Source organism: Ziziphus jujuba, chromosome 6 (genome assembly GCF_031755915.1).
Source record: "Ziziphus jujuba cultivar Dongzao chromosome 6, ASM3175591v1".
NCBI classification, from domain to species: Eukaryota; Viridiplantae; Streptophyta; class Magnoliopsida; order Rosales; family Rhamnaceae; genus Ziziphus; species Ziziphus jujuba.
In genome coordinates this window covers 27,624,172-27,643,003 of record NC_083384.1, presented here as the reverse complement: position 1 = coordinate 27,643,003, position 18,832 = coordinate 27,624,172, and the positions used below count along the sequence as shown (strand labels likewise).

Sequence of the window (18,832 nt, the reverse complement as noted above, 5' to 3'; positions counted from 1 at the left end):
TATTGGGAAGTTAGGGTCTAATTAACTAATTAATTAAAATAGGATTCGAAGTTCATCAGCTCAATATATATATAAATATATTTCTGTTGGTAAATAAAATTAAGTGCTTAATTGCATTGCGCTCCCCCCATATATATATATATATATATATATGGAAATAAGCATTTCAAACTGCCATATAATTAATATATTATACACCCACAAACGTATATTTTTACATAGCAATTTAAGTTTCAGAAACTTTAATATTCTTGCAATTAATTAATTAAAACCAGTGCACAAATTGTTAATCTGCAGCAACTAAAACAAAACGTCCTAAACTTCAATGAATTGAAATATTTTTTGTACTTTCAATATTTTCCCACTTTAAGAAACAAGCTAGCCAAGTAAATAAGGCTTTGGCAATGCATATAAATATATATATATATATATATATATATAAAATATATTATTGGGTTTGATTATTTATGTCAAAAACCAGTGATTTCTGCTGCGGAGGTCACAGTCAAAATGGCGATGATCATTTTTCTATGTCCCCCTGACCAGGTTCAAGCTTTTAAAAAAAAAAAAAAAAAAAAAAAAAAAAGAAGAAACCAGTGATTTCTTTCTCCAAGAGGAAAGGAATCCTCTTTCTTGCTAAAGCCAGAGACAAACAAAATGTACAAAGAGAACCAAACATGGAATGCCAAGCATTCTGGTCCCATATACTTATCATGATCTTGGACCACATACCTAAAATATATTTCGTGTTCCCCTTTCTTTATTTCACACACCCTTTTTCAACAATCTAATTGACAAGATTTTTACCGAAAAAAAAAAACAAAAAAATTCGAATTCACAAGATACTCACCCCAATTGGCTTTCAATTTCTGATGGGGTTCATCTGATAAATATAAAATCTAAGGTAAATTCTCAGAACTGTTGGATTTTCTTATATTTGCTTAATTGGATTGAATTTATTTCTTAAAATTAAGTTTCAAGGGTTAATCCAATAAGTCTTTTAATAATTTATTCTATCAAATATTAGACAGTGAAAACCCTGAAATAATGACAAAATGAACATTGTATTAACTCAAATAAATCGTTGTTACATGCTATTACATCTTTAAATTTTAACCCTAAATTCACGTAAGAAATGATCCTCTTTCTTTAAAGAGAAGCTTAAAACTGACCTCAATAACTTAATTAGGCTATACCAATCGTGTATGTGTATATATATGTATGTATATAGATTATCAATCTATTTCCCTAGCCAGCTAGACATAATCGACTCCAAATGTAGGATGCAATTTGAGAATCTGGCCGTATACGGTAAAATATAAATTATAAACTAATGTTGATCAGAAGGTGAATTAAAAAAAAATTATCATAATCAAAATAAACCACGTTTAATCATATATTAAAAAAAATTCCCCAATTGATTTTTTTTATTAAAAAATTATATAGTTTTATATAGATTCTATAGAACTTAAAATAAATAAATAAATAAATAAAAGGTCCAATGAATGAGATAAAATGTGGGTTCTAAAATCGATCATTTGACCATTTGGTAAAGAAGGGTTGGTGGGGGTCGCTTTGCAGGTTCTTGGCTTGGAGTTTGAAATCTCTTTCAAATTTCAACCCCTATAAAAATAGGTATAAAGTGATTTAATTATTGCTTCAATAGTTACAAAAAACTTTTATTAGAGTAAGGACAACAACATTTAATTTGGGACTTCAAAATTGTCACCACACTACTTGTTTCTTATAATACTATTTCACAGAATTTATTCAATTATGTTTAATTAGGATTAATTCTATTTTTTTATGCCCTTTTCATATCAAAGTAATTTTTCAATCCTCTAATTAAATAAAAATAAAAATTAATTTGTAATTTATTTATATTGTTGGACTTAAAACTTCGTAAATGTATTGCATCGAATTTATTTTATTACCCAATTTTATTCATCTTCATATAATAATTGTTTTCATTTGATTGAATTTGTAATGAAACGATGATTATTGACATTAAGCACATACTTGTGGAGAAAAAGTTGCATTGCTCTCTCTCTCTCTCTCTCTCTCTCTCTCTGTGGAGAAAAAGTTGCATTGCTCTCTCTCTCTCTCTCTCTCTACACAAGGCAAATAAATGATAGTGAGTGCTTTGAAGTAGAGTTGGGAACTTGTATAATATGTATTCAAACGAAAAAAAATTGACTTAAATGCTTCTTAACTTTGTTTAATATTTTTTGGTTTTTTCAATCATTTTCATTTAATAACCAAGATTTCGGTGACGTTAAGTAATCTCCAACTAAGACTCAGTGTGAAGGGAACCAATTTGAAAAGCAATATTGACAATTGACCCTCATGAAAAGCCACTGAAAAGATCAAAAGTTTTCGGCCTACGAATTGAAATCATTCTGTATTATAAAAAATATATATACATATTGAAATCATTCTGTTTCTAGCAAATCTTGTCTGAGATGAAATTGATAAATTGAAAAAGAAAGATCAACAATAATGATAACTGGAATTTCTTTCTGCTGGTTATGGTCAAGCCAAATGTCAAGAAATCCACAGCCATTACAGATGATACATTCACATTTTTGGACCTCGTTATCAAACCCATTAACAAAAAGTGGGCGAAAGTGAACGACCAGCTGTGGACAATCTTTTTTTTTTTTTTTTTTTTGCTAGAGAGCTATGGACAATCTTATATCTACCAATAATATATATATATATATATATATATATGAACTATTTTATTTACCACAATAAAAATAAATAAAAATCATTTGGACCACAAATTGTCAGAAATCCCCAACATTGCATTAATCAAGGAATTTGAATTTTCTCTTCTTCTTTTTTATCCCAATTTCTATTAACCAATGATTTGATAACACCTTATATAAAAACATTAACAAAAAATAAAGTAAAATACATAACTATTTTTCTAAATAATAATACAAAATACTATCACTATCCTGACAGAATACGAATACAAAAATAGCGTAAAAGATCTCCATCCTCGTTAGAAACTTTCTTACTCTCCTTCCCATTAAAATCCATCGTCTTCTTTAAATACTACTCGGATCCTATGTTAACTTGGTCCCTATCATTTTGAACAAGAATCAGATCCAAACGCTATCAACATGAACTTGTGCTGTTTCTTTCAGACTCTGTAACTTTGGACAGACAGTGCTTATGGTGGTGGACATAATCCATGGCATGAATGTTTTGTTTTTCATTCAATCAGGAAGTCAATTAATTTTCACTTTAATATAAGTACAAGCAGGGTCTTCTAGAGACCAGGTTTCCATTTTTGCAGACAAGAAGTATTTTGATAAATTTCCATAATCCCACTTTCACCATCTAAAGTTCCAAGCACCACTGTCACCTTGATTCTTCTTTCAACAATTGAAGACTACTTGCTCAATTGAAGACTACTTACTAGGCTAAACTAGCATATTGGTGGTAATTGTGAATTCGATTGATAATCAGTTTAATGTTCAGTACAATGGAAACTAAATAAGTCCATGAATATACATGTAAGAATCTTAAGATGAGACCTCTATCGAGCTTAGTTTTAAGTCCATGAATGTATATGTATAAATCTTAAGGTGAGACCTCCATCGAGCTTGGTTTAACGCTGGCTTATCAAAAAGGCTGTAGTTCACCAAATGAGCGCGATGATTCAGCAAATGAAACCGTGGATAAAATGCAGACATTTTTGAAAGAAGGGTTTCCATAACGAATTCTTTTCAGTCAAGTCAAGCAGGATTTTTTGTCACGGAATATGGAGGAGCTTGTTCACCGCTACATCCAGAGCATCAACATTTCTCCTCAAGATTTTTCTTAAAGCATTAAGGAATTGCAAAAGCAAAGGCACATGAAAGACTACGCCCAAGATAGCATTGCAATGAGATCTTAAATGCCAGTATAAAAATAAACACACACACACACACACGAACACATAAATTACCATCTGATTGATAGCCCACTGGCCGAGTGTCACAGGATAGTGGCTAGCCCAAAACCGTAAGCCATTAGGTGAGTAAATCAAATCTTGCTCAAGGCCCAAACTTTCCCCTTGAACTCCCAATATGGAGGTTTTTGGGTTGGGCCTCCATCCCATGAACACCAGTTGATTTCACAATGGAATGAGTCACTGGAACCATAACCAGCTTTTAGGAAGAGTGAAAAAAATAACAATGCAATACAGAAAGACAATAATGGGATCCAAGTCAAGGATACAGCTGTGTGGCTAGACTATCCATGCCTTTCATCTCCTGATTTAATCTGCCAACAACAAATTTGATATTTTAATTAGAAAGGCCATTAATAAGTTGCAGAATCAGAAACCGATAAAAAGAACAAAGTTAAATTCCTCTTCCAAGCTGAGATTATAAATGTGCCAAAACTGTCACTTGAACTTTTAATTTTCTAAAAGCCAAGTGAGTTGCCAGAAACAGTCAGCCATAATCACAGAGTGGCCAGTTAGCCAGAAGTCCAACAATTATCACTCCTCTCTATGTTCAACATTAACAAGACTATAACAGATACTATAGAAATACTAGTCAATGACCCTATAAAAAGATGCAAGGATGCATTTATACATTCTTCATTTATGCTACCATTGCAGCTAGCGTAATTCAGAGTCATATCTTTCCACAAGATTTCATTATAAAGACCTGTAATGAATTTAAGACATTTATTATTAATGAACCTGCTTCTCACTTCTAAACCATCTTAATATGATAGGGGATTGCTCGATTTAGTACACAAGAGAGGGGTTCTTATTATCATTACAAAAATTTTTGGCTCTAAAGAAAGATTGAGGTCTGCCTATGCCTCACCATACTATTGCTTTGTCAACAATACAGACACTATTGAGGATAGCAGCAAGGGCAATCTGACAAGAGTAAAGATACTGTTAAGAATTGAAATCAAGTTATGGTAAGCTCTGTGAGGGATTCCTACCACCTGCGCTATCACAATCACACAATGGAAGCCAACTCCAGACTTAAAATTAAAATATCTTATACATTTATTTTAATATATATAAATACATATATATTATTAATTTAAATTGCTCAATTATGAGAACCTCAAACCAACAAATTGGAGTTGCCTAATCAAATCAATTTTTTTTGCAAATCGAAGCCTATCTAAGACCAATTTATGATACATGCCAAACTAAACAATAAGGTGAAACCAAAATGGAGTAGATAAAAATTCCAGATTAATGCGATAATTTCCATGCAAGGAATCATTTGAAGCCCTCACAATATCACAATTACCTAAAACTTAAACCACCATACTCAATCAATAATTCTGAGGGGGCATACTAGGTACTTCTATTATCTGTTACTTAAATTATATAACAAAAACTTCATTTATAACAAAAACTTCATTTACTTATGTAATTCATCAAGTGCAAAGTTGATGACTAAAGAATACCTGAGACATGAATTTATATATCGATTTCCCTTCGTTGCAGCATCAAGTACTGCACGACAAAAAACAGGGGAGCAATTAAAGAAGGAGACCAGTGAAGCACCCCATTTCCAACAACTAATAATGTAACACATGTGTGAGCAGGTTAAGAAATACGGAAAGGTCCACGCAAATTTACACAGACCCAATAATGTTCTACATTGAGAAATTTAAAGAGAAGCCATTTATGACAAACAAAAGACAACAAAGAACTTTCATATAATCATTCAAGCATAAATACATTTACTTTACAAGATAAGACTTGATTTATAAGAAATTCTAAAAACTCCATTTGGGAATGATTATGTAGGAATCACTTTGCCTCTAGGAAGTGATTTCTGAGAAATCTGAATCACCTAGGATCACCAAATAGTTGATTTCTGTTAAACAAATCAATTATTTGCATTAAGGGGCTCATTAATCTTACTCATCCAATGCCAATCACATCCAGTATCTGAATCTCCATGAATTATATCAAATATAAGTCCTCTTTTACCCCTTTTTTTTCCTTTAATTTGTTTTTAAATGACTTCTATAAGTTAAATAACTAAGATAGCTCCTGTAATCTTTTGGCTGAAAATGAAAGCTTTTATGCTCTTCATGTGAACAAATACATACCCGATTCTTGAAGACGGCCTGCAGCATCACTGAAACAATGCATGTGATCGACCGAGTTGCTTGTAACCTAAAAAATTCACATTTTCAAAATATTTAACTCTCTCTGCACCTTATGAGCTAATAAATTTTATATATATCTATATATATATATATATATATATATTTTCTTAAATAAAAATTCAAGCTTTGAACATTCAAATTTTCTACTTTTTTTTATTTCTTCCTTTTATTTTCTCGCCATCCAAACACTAATTATAAAAGAGAAAAAGTGAAACAAAAAGACGAGAAAACCTCGGAAAGAACCAAGCGAAGGGAATCGAAGAGAGAAGAGAAGCTCTCGGCGATGGCGATAGAGTCCCTCTCTACGACTTCGACGGCTCTGAAAATATCGGTACGGTTCGCCGGAGATTCCGATCCCGATTCGGCAACGACTCCTTCGGCGGGATCAGTTACCGATGACTGACACGCGGAAGGTGGATTAGGATCCGATTCCGATATCGGAATCCCTGAGTTAGCCACAAGCTGTTGCTCCGCCTTAGCTTCTATTTCTTCCATTTTTTTCTGACTGCCCAAACTTCCGATTCAACGCTCCGTTCTGCGTTTCCCTCTGCAAATGCTTCCTTTTAACCCCCACTTCATTTCTTTTTTAAAGTTAATTGCATTTTTAGTATTTTTAATTTTTAAAAAATTGCATTGATTTTAGATTTTTAACGTAATAGACTTATTGGTAAAAAAAATACACATACATACATACATATATATATATATATATATATACACACTAAAATAAAATATAAATTATAAATTTTTATTATTTTTTTCTTAAAAATATTTTTAACTTATCAGACTTTATTTTAAAAAAAAAATACTAACAAAACAAGTTAAAAATTAGAATTACTAATTATATATAAAATTAATTTTTTAAATAAAATAAATTATATATATAGATAAATCATGTCCATCTTAATAATTAAAAAATTTAAAACAAATTAATTTAATATGATAGCAAACACAAACATTTTCATTGGCTTAAATTCTTAATTATTTGTCCAATCCAGTTATAACTGATATTTTTTTTTTTTTTTTTTTTGGTTATGATAAGTAATAACAACCAAACTAAGCTTTAGACATCAATTTCAATTTTTTTTTCTTTTTTTTATTCAATTAAACTTTTTAATTGTGAAAAAAAAAAAAACAATTTTTATCCCGTTTTATTAATACCAAGAGGAAACCCGGCCCAATTTATTACAATATAGGCTTTTCAATTTCAAAATTTTGCATTTTTTTTTAAACCAAAAAAAAATGAAAAAATGAAATTAATTATAGAAAATAAAATAAATTAAAATATAGTTGGGCCAGGCCCAAGTTTTTCCACGCCAACATAAACATTGTGTTGGGATAAGTCCGAGTTCGGAAAGTAGAATACTGAAAAATATTTACAATACAACAAAAAAATAATAAATAATAAATAAATAAATAAAATTACAGATATTTGAAAATCCCAAAAAGAAACTTGGAGTGAAAGAAAGAAAGAAAGAAAGGAAGAGACCGAAGTACAAAGCGTAATAGGACACCCATATTTATCCTTTTTATCTGTATCTTATGATTCGAATCGATCGGATATATTTATACATACATACATACATATATATATATATATACATATAGAACCATCTGTCTACCATCTTTGCTTGTTAGTTTGATGCTTGAGAGTGTTTTGAGAATGGAAGGAGATAAAGACAGTGAATGGATGTTGAACACGAATGATTACGTTGTTCCAATTCGCGCTCTGAATGCTCAGGGCGTCGAGACTGTTTCTCTCTTATTTCTGGAGCACCACCAGTTTGACTATGACAGTAGCGTCGGTGGCGGTGGAGAGAGTGGAACCACCGCTGCCATTGGAGTGAGACTGGGAGAGTTGAAGAAGGTCAAGATTGAAAGCTCGCAAATATCGCATTCAGATTCGGTGAATCAATACGGCGGCGTCGCGGTGTGTGCGGTGTGTTTGGAAGAGCTCTCGGTGGGGATAGAAGCGACATGCACTCCTTGTTCCCACCTTTACCATGAAATTTGTATCCTCAATTGGCTTCACAACAGTACTACTTGTCCTTTGTGTCGATTTCAGATGATTTCTTCCTAATAAATTCCAATTGTTACTTGTTGCCGAACAGTTTCTGTTATTTTATATTATAATTTGTGTAAATTTTTTTTTTCTTCTTTTATTTTCTTAATTCTTAATAGATTTTTAAAATAAATAAATAAGTAAAACTTTTTACTGAAAAATTACGTAATGATACTGTTTTTTTTTTTTTAAAATTATTTTTCGGTTAGTGCACATTGAAAAAGTTTTTTCACAAGGAAATAATAACCACATCGCATACCGGAATTTTTTAGACAAATAATAATTTTGCTCCAATTTATTTCTCATCAATTTTGTTTTAAGAAAAATATTGCTTTAGATATTGTTTATATACTATATTTACTTCAATGTTATTTACAGTTAATTTCGTCAAAATCTACTAACAAAAAACCTGGAATAAGAGAGTAATTTCAACATTATGGAATAGTTGAGGGAAAATTGCTGGAAAAAAAAAATGTTGAATATTCAAATTGAAACATAAATGAAATAAGAGTTCTTTTTTTTTTTCTTTTTTAAACAAAATTAAACAGTGAGAACTCATAGATACCAATATTTTGTCCATTAATTTAGTTTTCAGATACAAAATTAAGAGTACATTTGCTTGCAATCTCCCTCTGGAACATATAGCATCAATGCCATAAAATAATAATAATAACAATAAGACACCATTTTGATTCTAATTCGATCATGGGTTTTAAAGGCTGAGTTCCAAGCATCGTACAAAATATTTTGGCTTCTCTTCGTTCCCAAAAGATACCACCAACCTAATCTATGACAGAAACTCCAATAGAATTTGTTTTAGTTTTGCTTCTTTCTGTAAAAATAACTTTGAGAGAATAAAGACAACTTATTGTAATGGTAATGACCAAATACTTCCAAAAAAATATCACCTCAAACGAAAAATACCAACAGGTTTGTTGGGGAAAAAAGGTTTAGTTTGAAAAATAATTAAACAAGTTAATTCTTCTCGGGGAAAGTATACCATGATTAAAAAAAGAAAAATAAAATTACAAGAGTTTCCACCGCCAATTGGAACAAGTGAAAGCGGTGAAGATATTAAACGCCTTGATCCATTGTTCATCACTTGGTGACTCTGAAAGCCTATAAAACACCATCCAATACCAGTTTTAATAATGGTTCATTGAAATTCAAAGAAACCAAATATTTCTTTATCTAATGGTAAAGAAACCGGAGAAATACCTTGACCCTTTTTAAAAGATCTTTCGCATTGCTGTCTGTTCTGAAGTGTTCCCGCACAGGCTGCAGGTATGAAAAATAAAGTTAGCCAGTAGAAATTGATTAAAAGATGAAAATGAAACTTCTTCTAGGCAGATCTCATAACAAACAGAAGTTTTTTCAAAGTAAAAAACGGAAACTCTGAGTCCCTTGAGCCAGCTACAGGTGATGTTACAAATTTTGTATGTACTCTAGAAACTGCATAATACCCCCAGTATTTTATTCAAAGCCTTCGATAAAGCCGGTTTGAGGTCAGCTGGATGTAGCTCCCCACTTTCATAGTCAGCAATCAATTCTTCAAAGCTTCTGAAGGTCCTGAATGAGATAAGAGGGACAAAATGAACAATTATAGTTTTAAGGATCCATGGGAAAAGGCAGGTCAAGCAATTCCACTAATTTCAATCGGGAGAACATGTCAAAATTCTTCCATCAATAAGATGAATCAGTAAAGAGTAGGTCCTAAAGGTTCATAAAACTTTACTTATCTCCACCGTTATCTGCACTGCGCTCTACAACAAATTGTTTAAACCAAGGTAGAACAAGGTGCTTTATGTACTCCAAGCATGGATTCCCTTCCACAACCTTCGGAGGGCAGTAAGCTTTCTTAATCTTCAAATTCACTTCGGCCTAAAACATTGATAAGAATTAGGATTTTGAGAATAAGTTTAATTTAAATCCGTCCCCTTCCCAAAATTACAATATTAATTCCATTGAAATTGAACCCACCTCATCATCTTCCATAAAAATGGAGGACGAAGGATCACTTTTGGACATCTTCTCCTGCCCTTGTTGCAAACCAGGTAACATGTCTACAAATCATCAATCAAGAAAAGGAACAAACACCATGTAAGCATAGACTTCAACATACGTAGGCAAAAATTATAAGACACTGAAATTGCAAGAATAGGGAGGTTAGGATAATACGGTGAGACAGGATAATAGGCTTGTTCTTCCTCTTAATGTCATCACAATACTCTCTTGCAAGTACATTAACTTTCCGCTGGTCCATTCCTAATTGGCAGATGTCCGCCTAATTTAAAAGGGAACTCAAATTAGGCCACAGTTATACCTAGGACAAACCAATGTAATGAACAATTAATTTTTGGTAAATGCACTAGACAACTTTTGAAATAACATATCAATAGACAATGTTCAAGAGTAAAAGACCTAATCAGAAATCTGTCCTGATAGACTAAATCAAAATCGCATTCCATAAAGATATTTTCTCAATACTTGCACTAGTGACATTTCCATAGCACCAACTTCATACTTCTACTGGGCATCAAAATGAAAAGGTTACCAGACTTTTCATCTAACCACCACTGAGAGGTTGGTTGTCAGGCTTAAAGAGGCAGAGGCATATTTGGGCATAAGCAATGCAGGCAAAAGAATACAAAAATAAATAAGCAAATTATGGGAACATCACATGTGTACCAAGTGCCAACAGATTGCCATCTACTCTAAAATTAGCTTCTCCACAATTACTGGTTGTTCTAAAATTGTAAGATACTCTTCATTCTTTCTATGTCAATTACACAGAAGTTTACAAGTCCACTTTATCAGAAATGTCATAGGAACAGCCCACCACCTAGCATATGTGGTTTCTCTTCCCACTTTTATGACTTAAAAATTCGCACTGAAATGAAACCTTAAATAAGAGGTGTAAAAACTGAAATAGGCTAGCACCAACTATAAGCAGATTAACCACATACTGCCTGTTCGCTAAACTCCATACAATGGTCAAGCAAATAATGCATTGCAAGATATAGTCAGTACCAAGAGAAGGAATCTTAGCCACAAAAAAGGATAAAACATAGCTAAATAGCTAGAAAAAATAAAATAAAAAGCAAGCACCTTCAGGAAGAATATATCAGCACATTGCATGCATGGGTAGAGAATTTGGGCTGCAGTCAGCTCATCTTGCTCACTTCGTCCCATAATTTGACAGCATCTGGAACCAGAAACAAACATTATGAGTCCAAATTCATCACCATATATTATACCAACTAAAACAATCAGACTTAAATTCACCTCATTATCCTCGGAAGTTTATTCCTACGAGCTATATCCATTACAAGGGGCCAGTACTCATGTGCTCTTGAATTGATCTCCTTTGACGACCATAAAAACTCAACTTTGCCCCCTTCTAGGTCCATCCCAGCAGCTTTCCAAATCTCAATGAAGTAGCGGCCCACAACTTCAATTTTCTTTAGGTCACCTCCCATTTTATTGTTCAGCTGAGCAAACCAATCTGCAATCCATATTTTCACTCTGCACCCGGCAGATGTCAACTTATTTACATTTATGGCCTTCAAAACTCCCTGCCCAAGGGTAATAAATGCATGCACTAAGCTTTATACTGTAAAAACAAGCGCAACAACCAGAAATAATTTAAATACTTTATTTGATAGAAGCTTTAAAATTGAAATCTTAATTACTCCTCATGTAAAACCAGTGGAAATCGCCACGTTCAAGAAGTTCACAGTACAATAGAGGGAATCTGCAGCCCGAAAACAAACCAGTGGAGAGTCTAACCACAAAGTAAAACAACTATGAAAGCAACAACCAAAACTTGTAGGTAAAGCAAGCAGAAAGAGCCAATAACCATTTCCGATTGCTTGGGTGATTCGCTAGTAGCCCATCACAACAAATATTTTTTTTCTCCCATGGCTTCCAACTCTTTTAAGCAATCTAACAAATTTTTCAAAAGCCAAGATACGCCCCAAAAAAATAAAAAAACAAAAAAATAAAAAACAAGGAAGCTCAACAATACCTGAGCGATGTGCATTCGACCAGAGGGTTCGAATCCATCGTAGCAGACGGGCTCAGGCTTTTTCTCCAGAAGATTCAGAAGCTCATCCTCTTGGATGCACTCCTCTCCTATGCTCCTCACAATCTGGTATTTCTCCTCCAAACTCATTCTGCCCCCAAAATCACAAACACATAAAATACACAAAATTCAATTATTATGTCTCACACACATATTATATTAAAATAATAATTTGTTCATCTTTAGAGATGGCGATATATGTATATATACTTACAGATTTGATCGATTAGAGGAGCTCGAAGGTTCCTCTTCCGTCTGTGAATTGGAAATGGACAGCGATTCCACTGCTTCGGTTGGGGTCTGATCTGGTGCTTCCGTCGCCATTGGAGCGCTCAAGGAAATAGCTTTCGCAGAGCTCTTGTGACTCCCTCTGACTAGGGTTTTGTTTTTAAAAAAAAAAAAAAAAACGATTGAAAGCGACGCTTTGCGTTTGCTTTATATAAATATTAAAATAAAAACAATGAAAATAAAAAATGGAAACAGAAACAGTTTGGAGAATACGTTAGCAGATGGAAGGCCCTGATTGGATGGTTCTTTTGTTTTTTTTTTATTCTTCTTGTGATTAGATGACTGCCGTCGATCATCCACGGTGGTATTAGTACACGGGAGTCATAGGCGCTTGATTTTTTTATTTTTTATTTTTTTTATTTTTAATCAGTAAACACTAAACGGTAACTTTTTTTATTTGACTGTTATTATTTCATTACAATAGAATATTGCCTTTATACGCTCCCCAACGTTAATTTGAAAATAATAATAATTAAAAAATAGAAATCTTAACGCTTTATCATATTCTGTGCTTTTAAAATATATGGGCCGACCTAATATTATTATAAACTTTATATAAATTATGATGTTAATTATGAATAAATTCTTATTGATTATGTATAATTATTAAATGAAATTGATTTGGTTATTAAGTTACTCTCATATTTTATGGATTCCAAACATCAAAATCAATCTAAAATACGTCATAATAGCTTAAAAACATTAGGGAATTTCTTTTTATTAGCAGTGATCCAGTCTTTATTCTCAAAGTTAAAAATATTCTATGCAGTGGAAACAAAAAAGTATAAATGCAAGAGAAGCTTAATAGCATCTATGATAAATGTAAGAGAAGCTTAATAGCATCTATGCCCTTACAAAAATGAAGAAAAACCCAATGCTGAATATTATTTACTGAAAAAGGTCATCCATAAAGAAATTCCATTCTTGCACAATGCACACCACATACATTTCTAAGCAAGTACTATTGCTCAACATGACTGTTTTGGTACACAATTCACAAGTTAGCTCTGTTTAGTATTTATAATTAAACTTAAGTTATATTATGAACTTTCCTTACAAGGATTTACAAATATAAATCATAAGAGTCAACATCTTTCTTGGGTGTAAAAATATCAAATTTTTTTAATGTGCACTTCTTCTCTTTCATTTCAACATTTTTTCTATTTAGAGAACTAAAATTGTTAAGAGGGAGAGAGAGCTATTTGCTCAGTTATTTTAGTTCACAATTCACAAGTCAGGTTTGCTTAGTATTTTTGAATAAACTCGAGCCATTTTGTAAACTTTTTTTAAAAGAATTTACAAATTTAAATAACAAGAATCAACATCTACTTTGAGTGTGTAAAAATATAAAAAACTTGAATCGGCACTTATTCCCTGTCATTTCATTTTTTACTTTCATTAAAGAACTAAAATTGTTAAAAAAGGGAGAGACTACTTGCACACCACATTGTTTTGGTCCACAATTCACAAGTCAGGGTGTTTAATTTTTGTGAATAAGCTCAAGTCATATTATAATTTTTTCTTTGAGAAATTTACATATATAAATAAAAAAGAATCAACATCTGCCTTGGATGTAAAAATACCAAATTTTTTTATGTGCACTTATTCCATGTCATTTCAACTTATTCTTTTATTAGAGAACTAAAATAGTAAATTAATGATGATTTACCTCCTTAAGCTTGTCCACTTTCATAAAACGATGACCAAATGATATATGGTCCATGCCATAAAGAAAAAAGGTGTAAGATGCATTTTAAGTTATGCAGCACATTAGAAGATGCGATCATAAAAGAAATGATTATTGCACAATACTACTGAAAATTTTTGCCGTTAAAACAAAAACTGAAATATAGTCCATGTCATAAAGAAAATGGTTATTCCACACCACTATTGAAAAAATTTTCAATTAAAATAAAAACTGATATATAGTCCATGCCATAAAATGCAAGGTACATTTTAAGTTATGCAGCACATTAGAAGATGCAGTCATAAAATAAAAAAAATAAAATAAAAATAATGTTATTGCACATCACTGTTGAAAAAAATTGAAATTTAAATAAAATATAATTTTTTTATTTTTTATTTTTTCAAATTGGTAGAATTGGTTGGAACCTTCAATTTATGAAGCTGAGAGATATCTATTGCATTCTCAATTCTCGTTGCTTCAACTTCAACACTCTGTAAAATATATCAATAACTTTTTAAATGAAAAATAAAGCAAGAGAGAATTACAAACAAACACAGCAGGCAGTATTATACCTCGATAGTTTTATAAATTCTTCATATCAAAAGAAGAATTTGAATCTTCTATTAGCCTTAAGCTTCTGTATGTCAAATTTATTTAGTATCAGGATTCAATTGTATGTAACAATAAAAACTTCAATAAAACTATACAATTACTCACTTGTTTTGATTTTTTAAGGTTAAGGAGCAAGTAGATACCACCTTCTCAATAGGAGCCTTTCTTTTTCTTGCTTCCACCGCCTTCACTGCATTAATCCGTGCCTTGTAAAACCAAGCAAATGATGGATTCCTAATAAGTGGGCAAAATTTTCACTTATTTAGTTTTTAAAAGCTTCATTATTTGCAGAAAAGTTAAGCATTTAATGGTTATTTGATATTGTTTTGAGTGATTGTATAGGTTGGCTTTTATTTGGAAATCAATGTAAAATCTTGACTTTTAGAAGCTTTTAAGAGTAATTGCAGATTGAGATTCAAATTTGGAAGCAACATTTGGTCATAGCATCCAAGCTAGGCACCAAAATGTGCTAATAAGTTGCCAACATGCTAAAAGCTAGCCTAACACGCCAATGCAAGCCATCACACGCCACCAGTACTATCACACCACAAACGGTGAACAACATGAGCTTTCCATGACATTCTCTTGTTTTCAAGCTTAAATGTTGACTGTTAAGTGTCTTTCTTTTAATTTTGACTTCTTTGATTTTAGTTAAAATGGAGCTTTGGTGAGAACATATGCCTTAGTGTAGAGATTTGTATGTGCAAATTTTGTGATCTCATTTAAAACAAACATATGAGAATCATATGCACATCTATGACTTTTTAATCTTGGTTTAAATATTGAATTTAACACAAAAACTAGGATCGTAGAGATCATCTTAGGAGGATTTTATCTGGATGGCTTATATATATATATATATATATATGAAAATGTGGGCTAGAGTTTGGGAAGGCCACATTTGAGAGACAAATTTTAGTTAAAGAGCTTAGTGAAGAATCTAGAGAGCAACACCCAATTTAGAGAGAGAGAGAGATATTAGTTTGGAAGAAGATTGAAGAATTAAAGGGAATCATCTCCTATTTCTTCCAACCTTTTGGTTTTTCTCTATTTCTTAATCTCTCTAAATTGTATTAGAATATATATATATATATATATATATATATATATATATTTATATATTGTGTATTTGACATAGCTTTAATGATAATATATATTTTATTTTAGATTTGGTTTATATTTTGTACATGGATTGCTAGATTGATTATCTATGATGTCCATGAAACTTTTTATTTGGATTATAATTGAATGTTAAGTTGATTATTGTTGTGAAATTCTATTATTTTCTTATATATTTCTTGTAATTAATGTTATTATGCCTGTTGCAATTAAGAAATTGTATGGGTAATGGTTAGATAGAACAATTAAAGCTAAAAAGGCCTAATTAAGTAAATTGGGCACTTGATTTACACAATTCTTTTACAAATTGCTTTTGTTTCCTTGATTTAATTGTTATAATATACGTAATTAGATTGTAAAATTAATTAGGAATTGAGTAGATCTATAAATTTTCCATTGAAAAAGTGTTATTTAATGGATGTATCACTGATATTACAAAATCCTTGTTCTAATTAGAGCTGGGAAGTTTAATTAGGATTGGGTAATTAGTAAAAGGGGATGCTAGTGCTTGCGTTGCCAGAATATGATTAAATTTTATTCAAATAACATATAAAATATAAAAATAATTACCATATAAACGAGTAGAGTTTATAAAAAAAAAAAACTAATATTATATAAAGATTAAAGTTGAATTCTATATCCTTAAGATGAACTTGCCGTACTTAAATGTTGACGGTTTTATAACAATCATCTCTCAAGATATAATGATTTCATGATAATAAGAGCATTCTAAATAACCAAAATCAGTCAACCAGACTTGATTTGAACTTCTGCACATACATAACACTTAATATTCTTTAAATATTACAAATGTATAATTTTAAAATTGAATTCTTCTCATAAAAAGTGGTAATCTTTGTGAAACTGTATAGCTTATAATTTATGGATAGATACCTTTTATAATTCTATTCAATTTTGAAAAATTAATTAATATAATTTAAAATTTTCTAACAAAATTCAATTGTAATTATCCAAACTAAGTTCAATTATTAAAAAAATAGGAGAGAGATCAATACTTTAAAGCTTTAAATTATAATATTACCATTTTCATTACATTGTGTTTTTTTTTTTTTTTTTTTAACTTTTGTATCCTACTATCTGAGTTTAGAATTAGATTAAAATTTAGTAATTAGAATATTATTTTTGTACATAAATAAAGTTAAATTGTGATTATTACGATCCTTCCTTGTGGATATAATATTCGACTTTTATAAATCCACGTCATTATTTAATATGATTCATACCTTTAATGTTTAGGAAAAGTCATCATCAATTCCTCAGATATGATTGTTATTTTCTAGCTAATTGGTGTTCCTTGCTTTAATGCCCAACTAAATTAATTTCTTGATGAATAAACAACCAAATATATATGGAATAGACTAAGCCTGCTAGACCAATAACTATAATTAGTACTTAAGGTAAGCGATATTGATGGCCTAACACTACCAAACCGTACCACCGCTCACGGCCATTACACCGAAGATTTTTTTTTTTTCTTTCTTTTCTGTAAGACCCTCTTTTTAAGATACTGTATATATAATGAAAAATCCACCAAAATTTCCTTTTGGGGCAACATCTTTACTAGCCTTCAAAATAAAATAAAAAAAATTGATAGCAGTAAAAATAATAAATAAATTCATGAGCATAACAAAAATTGGATGTGAAAGAAGTTGAGTATTAATTTAAATAAGATCTGCATAACAAAGTAAATAAGTAAAATATGGAAAAGATAACATTATAACCAAAATAAATAAGAAAAAAGCATTATTGGGAAATGATATAAGACAGATATTCAATATATATCAAGCAAAAAAAACAAGTTACCATTTAGGAAATAAATAAATAAACTAAAAAAAAAAATCTTATTTTTAATCAAGTAACAAAAGCCGATTTAAGGAGAAAAAAATCAAATAATAAAAAGTTATTAAGAAAATAAAATATTTATTACAATATGGACATATATATATATATATATATATATATTAAAGCAATATGCAAATACTTAAGATAAAAGTTTTCATAAAAATACTACAGACAAACGAAATGGTCTTAAAAATTAAATTGGCAATAATATTTTATTAAAAATTATATATATATATATATATATATACACATATACATGTTTGCTTAAGACATTAGTCAACATTAGTCAATAGTCATATATACTTGCTCAAGACATTAGCAAAATTCATGTATACAATTAATGACAAAATTTAGTACATATTGTTACCTAGGAATTTTTTAAAACTATTTCCTTAATTTCTTATAGTTTTTTTGTTTTCCTTAAATTCAGCACACCCAAAAAATTACAGTTAAGGAAACATGCAAGAAAATTAAAAATTAAACAACACATTCCATTGACCAAATCAGGAGCCTCCAAAAATCAAAAAGTATTCAAGCTTCTAAAAAAGACAAACAACTATTTGAACCGTTAGGTTTCCAACTCCTAATGAAACGGATCAAGTTTCTATTTTGTTTTCCTCTGAGCATTAGGGTAATATAGAAAAAAGAAATTAATAATTCAAACCTTTTAGGTGGCTGTGGATTTAATCAAAAATAAATTTCATACAATTTTTAAAAAGAAAAACATAAAAACATTCATAAGAGAAGGAAGCTCAAAGAACTCCTATGCTCTATTCCCCGACCTATTAAGCTTGTAAGAAATGGATTTATGAATTTCTTTCAACTCCATTAAATGCCCTTAAAAAATGGTCATGTGAACTTTACGTATAAATTTTTATTAGGCTTTTAATATCTCTTTATAAATTAGACTAAAGCGACACAAAAATGCTAAATCAGATGAAAATATAATCATTTTTAATAATTA

At 30.6% G+C, this 18,832-nt stretch overlaps 3 protein-coding genes across 3 annotated transcripts; 1 reads left to right on the top strand and 2 right to left on the bottom strand.

Annotated features, from left to right (window-relative positions):
* Positions 1–3,447: 3,447 nt before the first annotated feature.
* Positions 3,448–6,778, bottom strand: LOC107405980 (uncharacterized). Its single transcript, XM_016013065.4, has 5 exons — positions 6,385–6,778; positions 6,094–6,160; positions 5,440–5,488; positions 4,234–4,278; positions 3,448–3,833 (listed from the first exon to the last, which is right to left on the bottom strand). The coding sequence occupies exons 1-5, from the start codon at positions 6,646–6,648 to the stop codon at positions 3,767–3,769; spliced, it is 492 nt and encodes a 163-aa protein (XP_015868551.1). The 5' UTR covers positions 6,649–6,778; the 3' UTR covers positions 3,448–3,766.
* Positions 6,779–7,816: 1,038 nt separating this feature from the next.
* Positions 7,817–8,233, top strand: LOC125419080 (E3 ubiquitin-protein ligase RDUF2-like). Its single transcript, XM_048464175.1, has one exon. It carries the CDS (start codon positions 7,817–7,819, stop codon positions 8,231–8,233), a length of 417 nt encoding a protein of 138 aa, XP_048320132.1.
* An 827-nt stretch (positions 8,234–9,060) lies between these two features.
* Positions 9,061–12,691, bottom strand: LOC107405976 (tyrosine--tRNA ligase 1, cytoplasmic). The gene is made up of 10 exons (XM_016013061.4): positions 12,514–12,691; positions 12,243–12,390; positions 11,501–11,790; positions 11,324–11,420; positions 10,394–10,499; positions 10,196–10,278; positions 9,951–10,096; positions 9,679–9,784; positions 9,434–9,493; positions 9,061–9,334 (listed from the first exon to the last, which is right to left on the bottom strand). The coding sequence occupies exons 1-10, from the start codon at positions 12,621–12,623 to the stop codon at positions 9,314–9,316; spliced, it is 1,167 nt and encodes a 388-aa protein (XP_015868547.2). The 5' UTR covers positions 12,624–12,691; the 3' UTR covers positions 9,061–9,313.
* Positions 12,692–18,832: the final 6,141 nt, after the last annotated feature.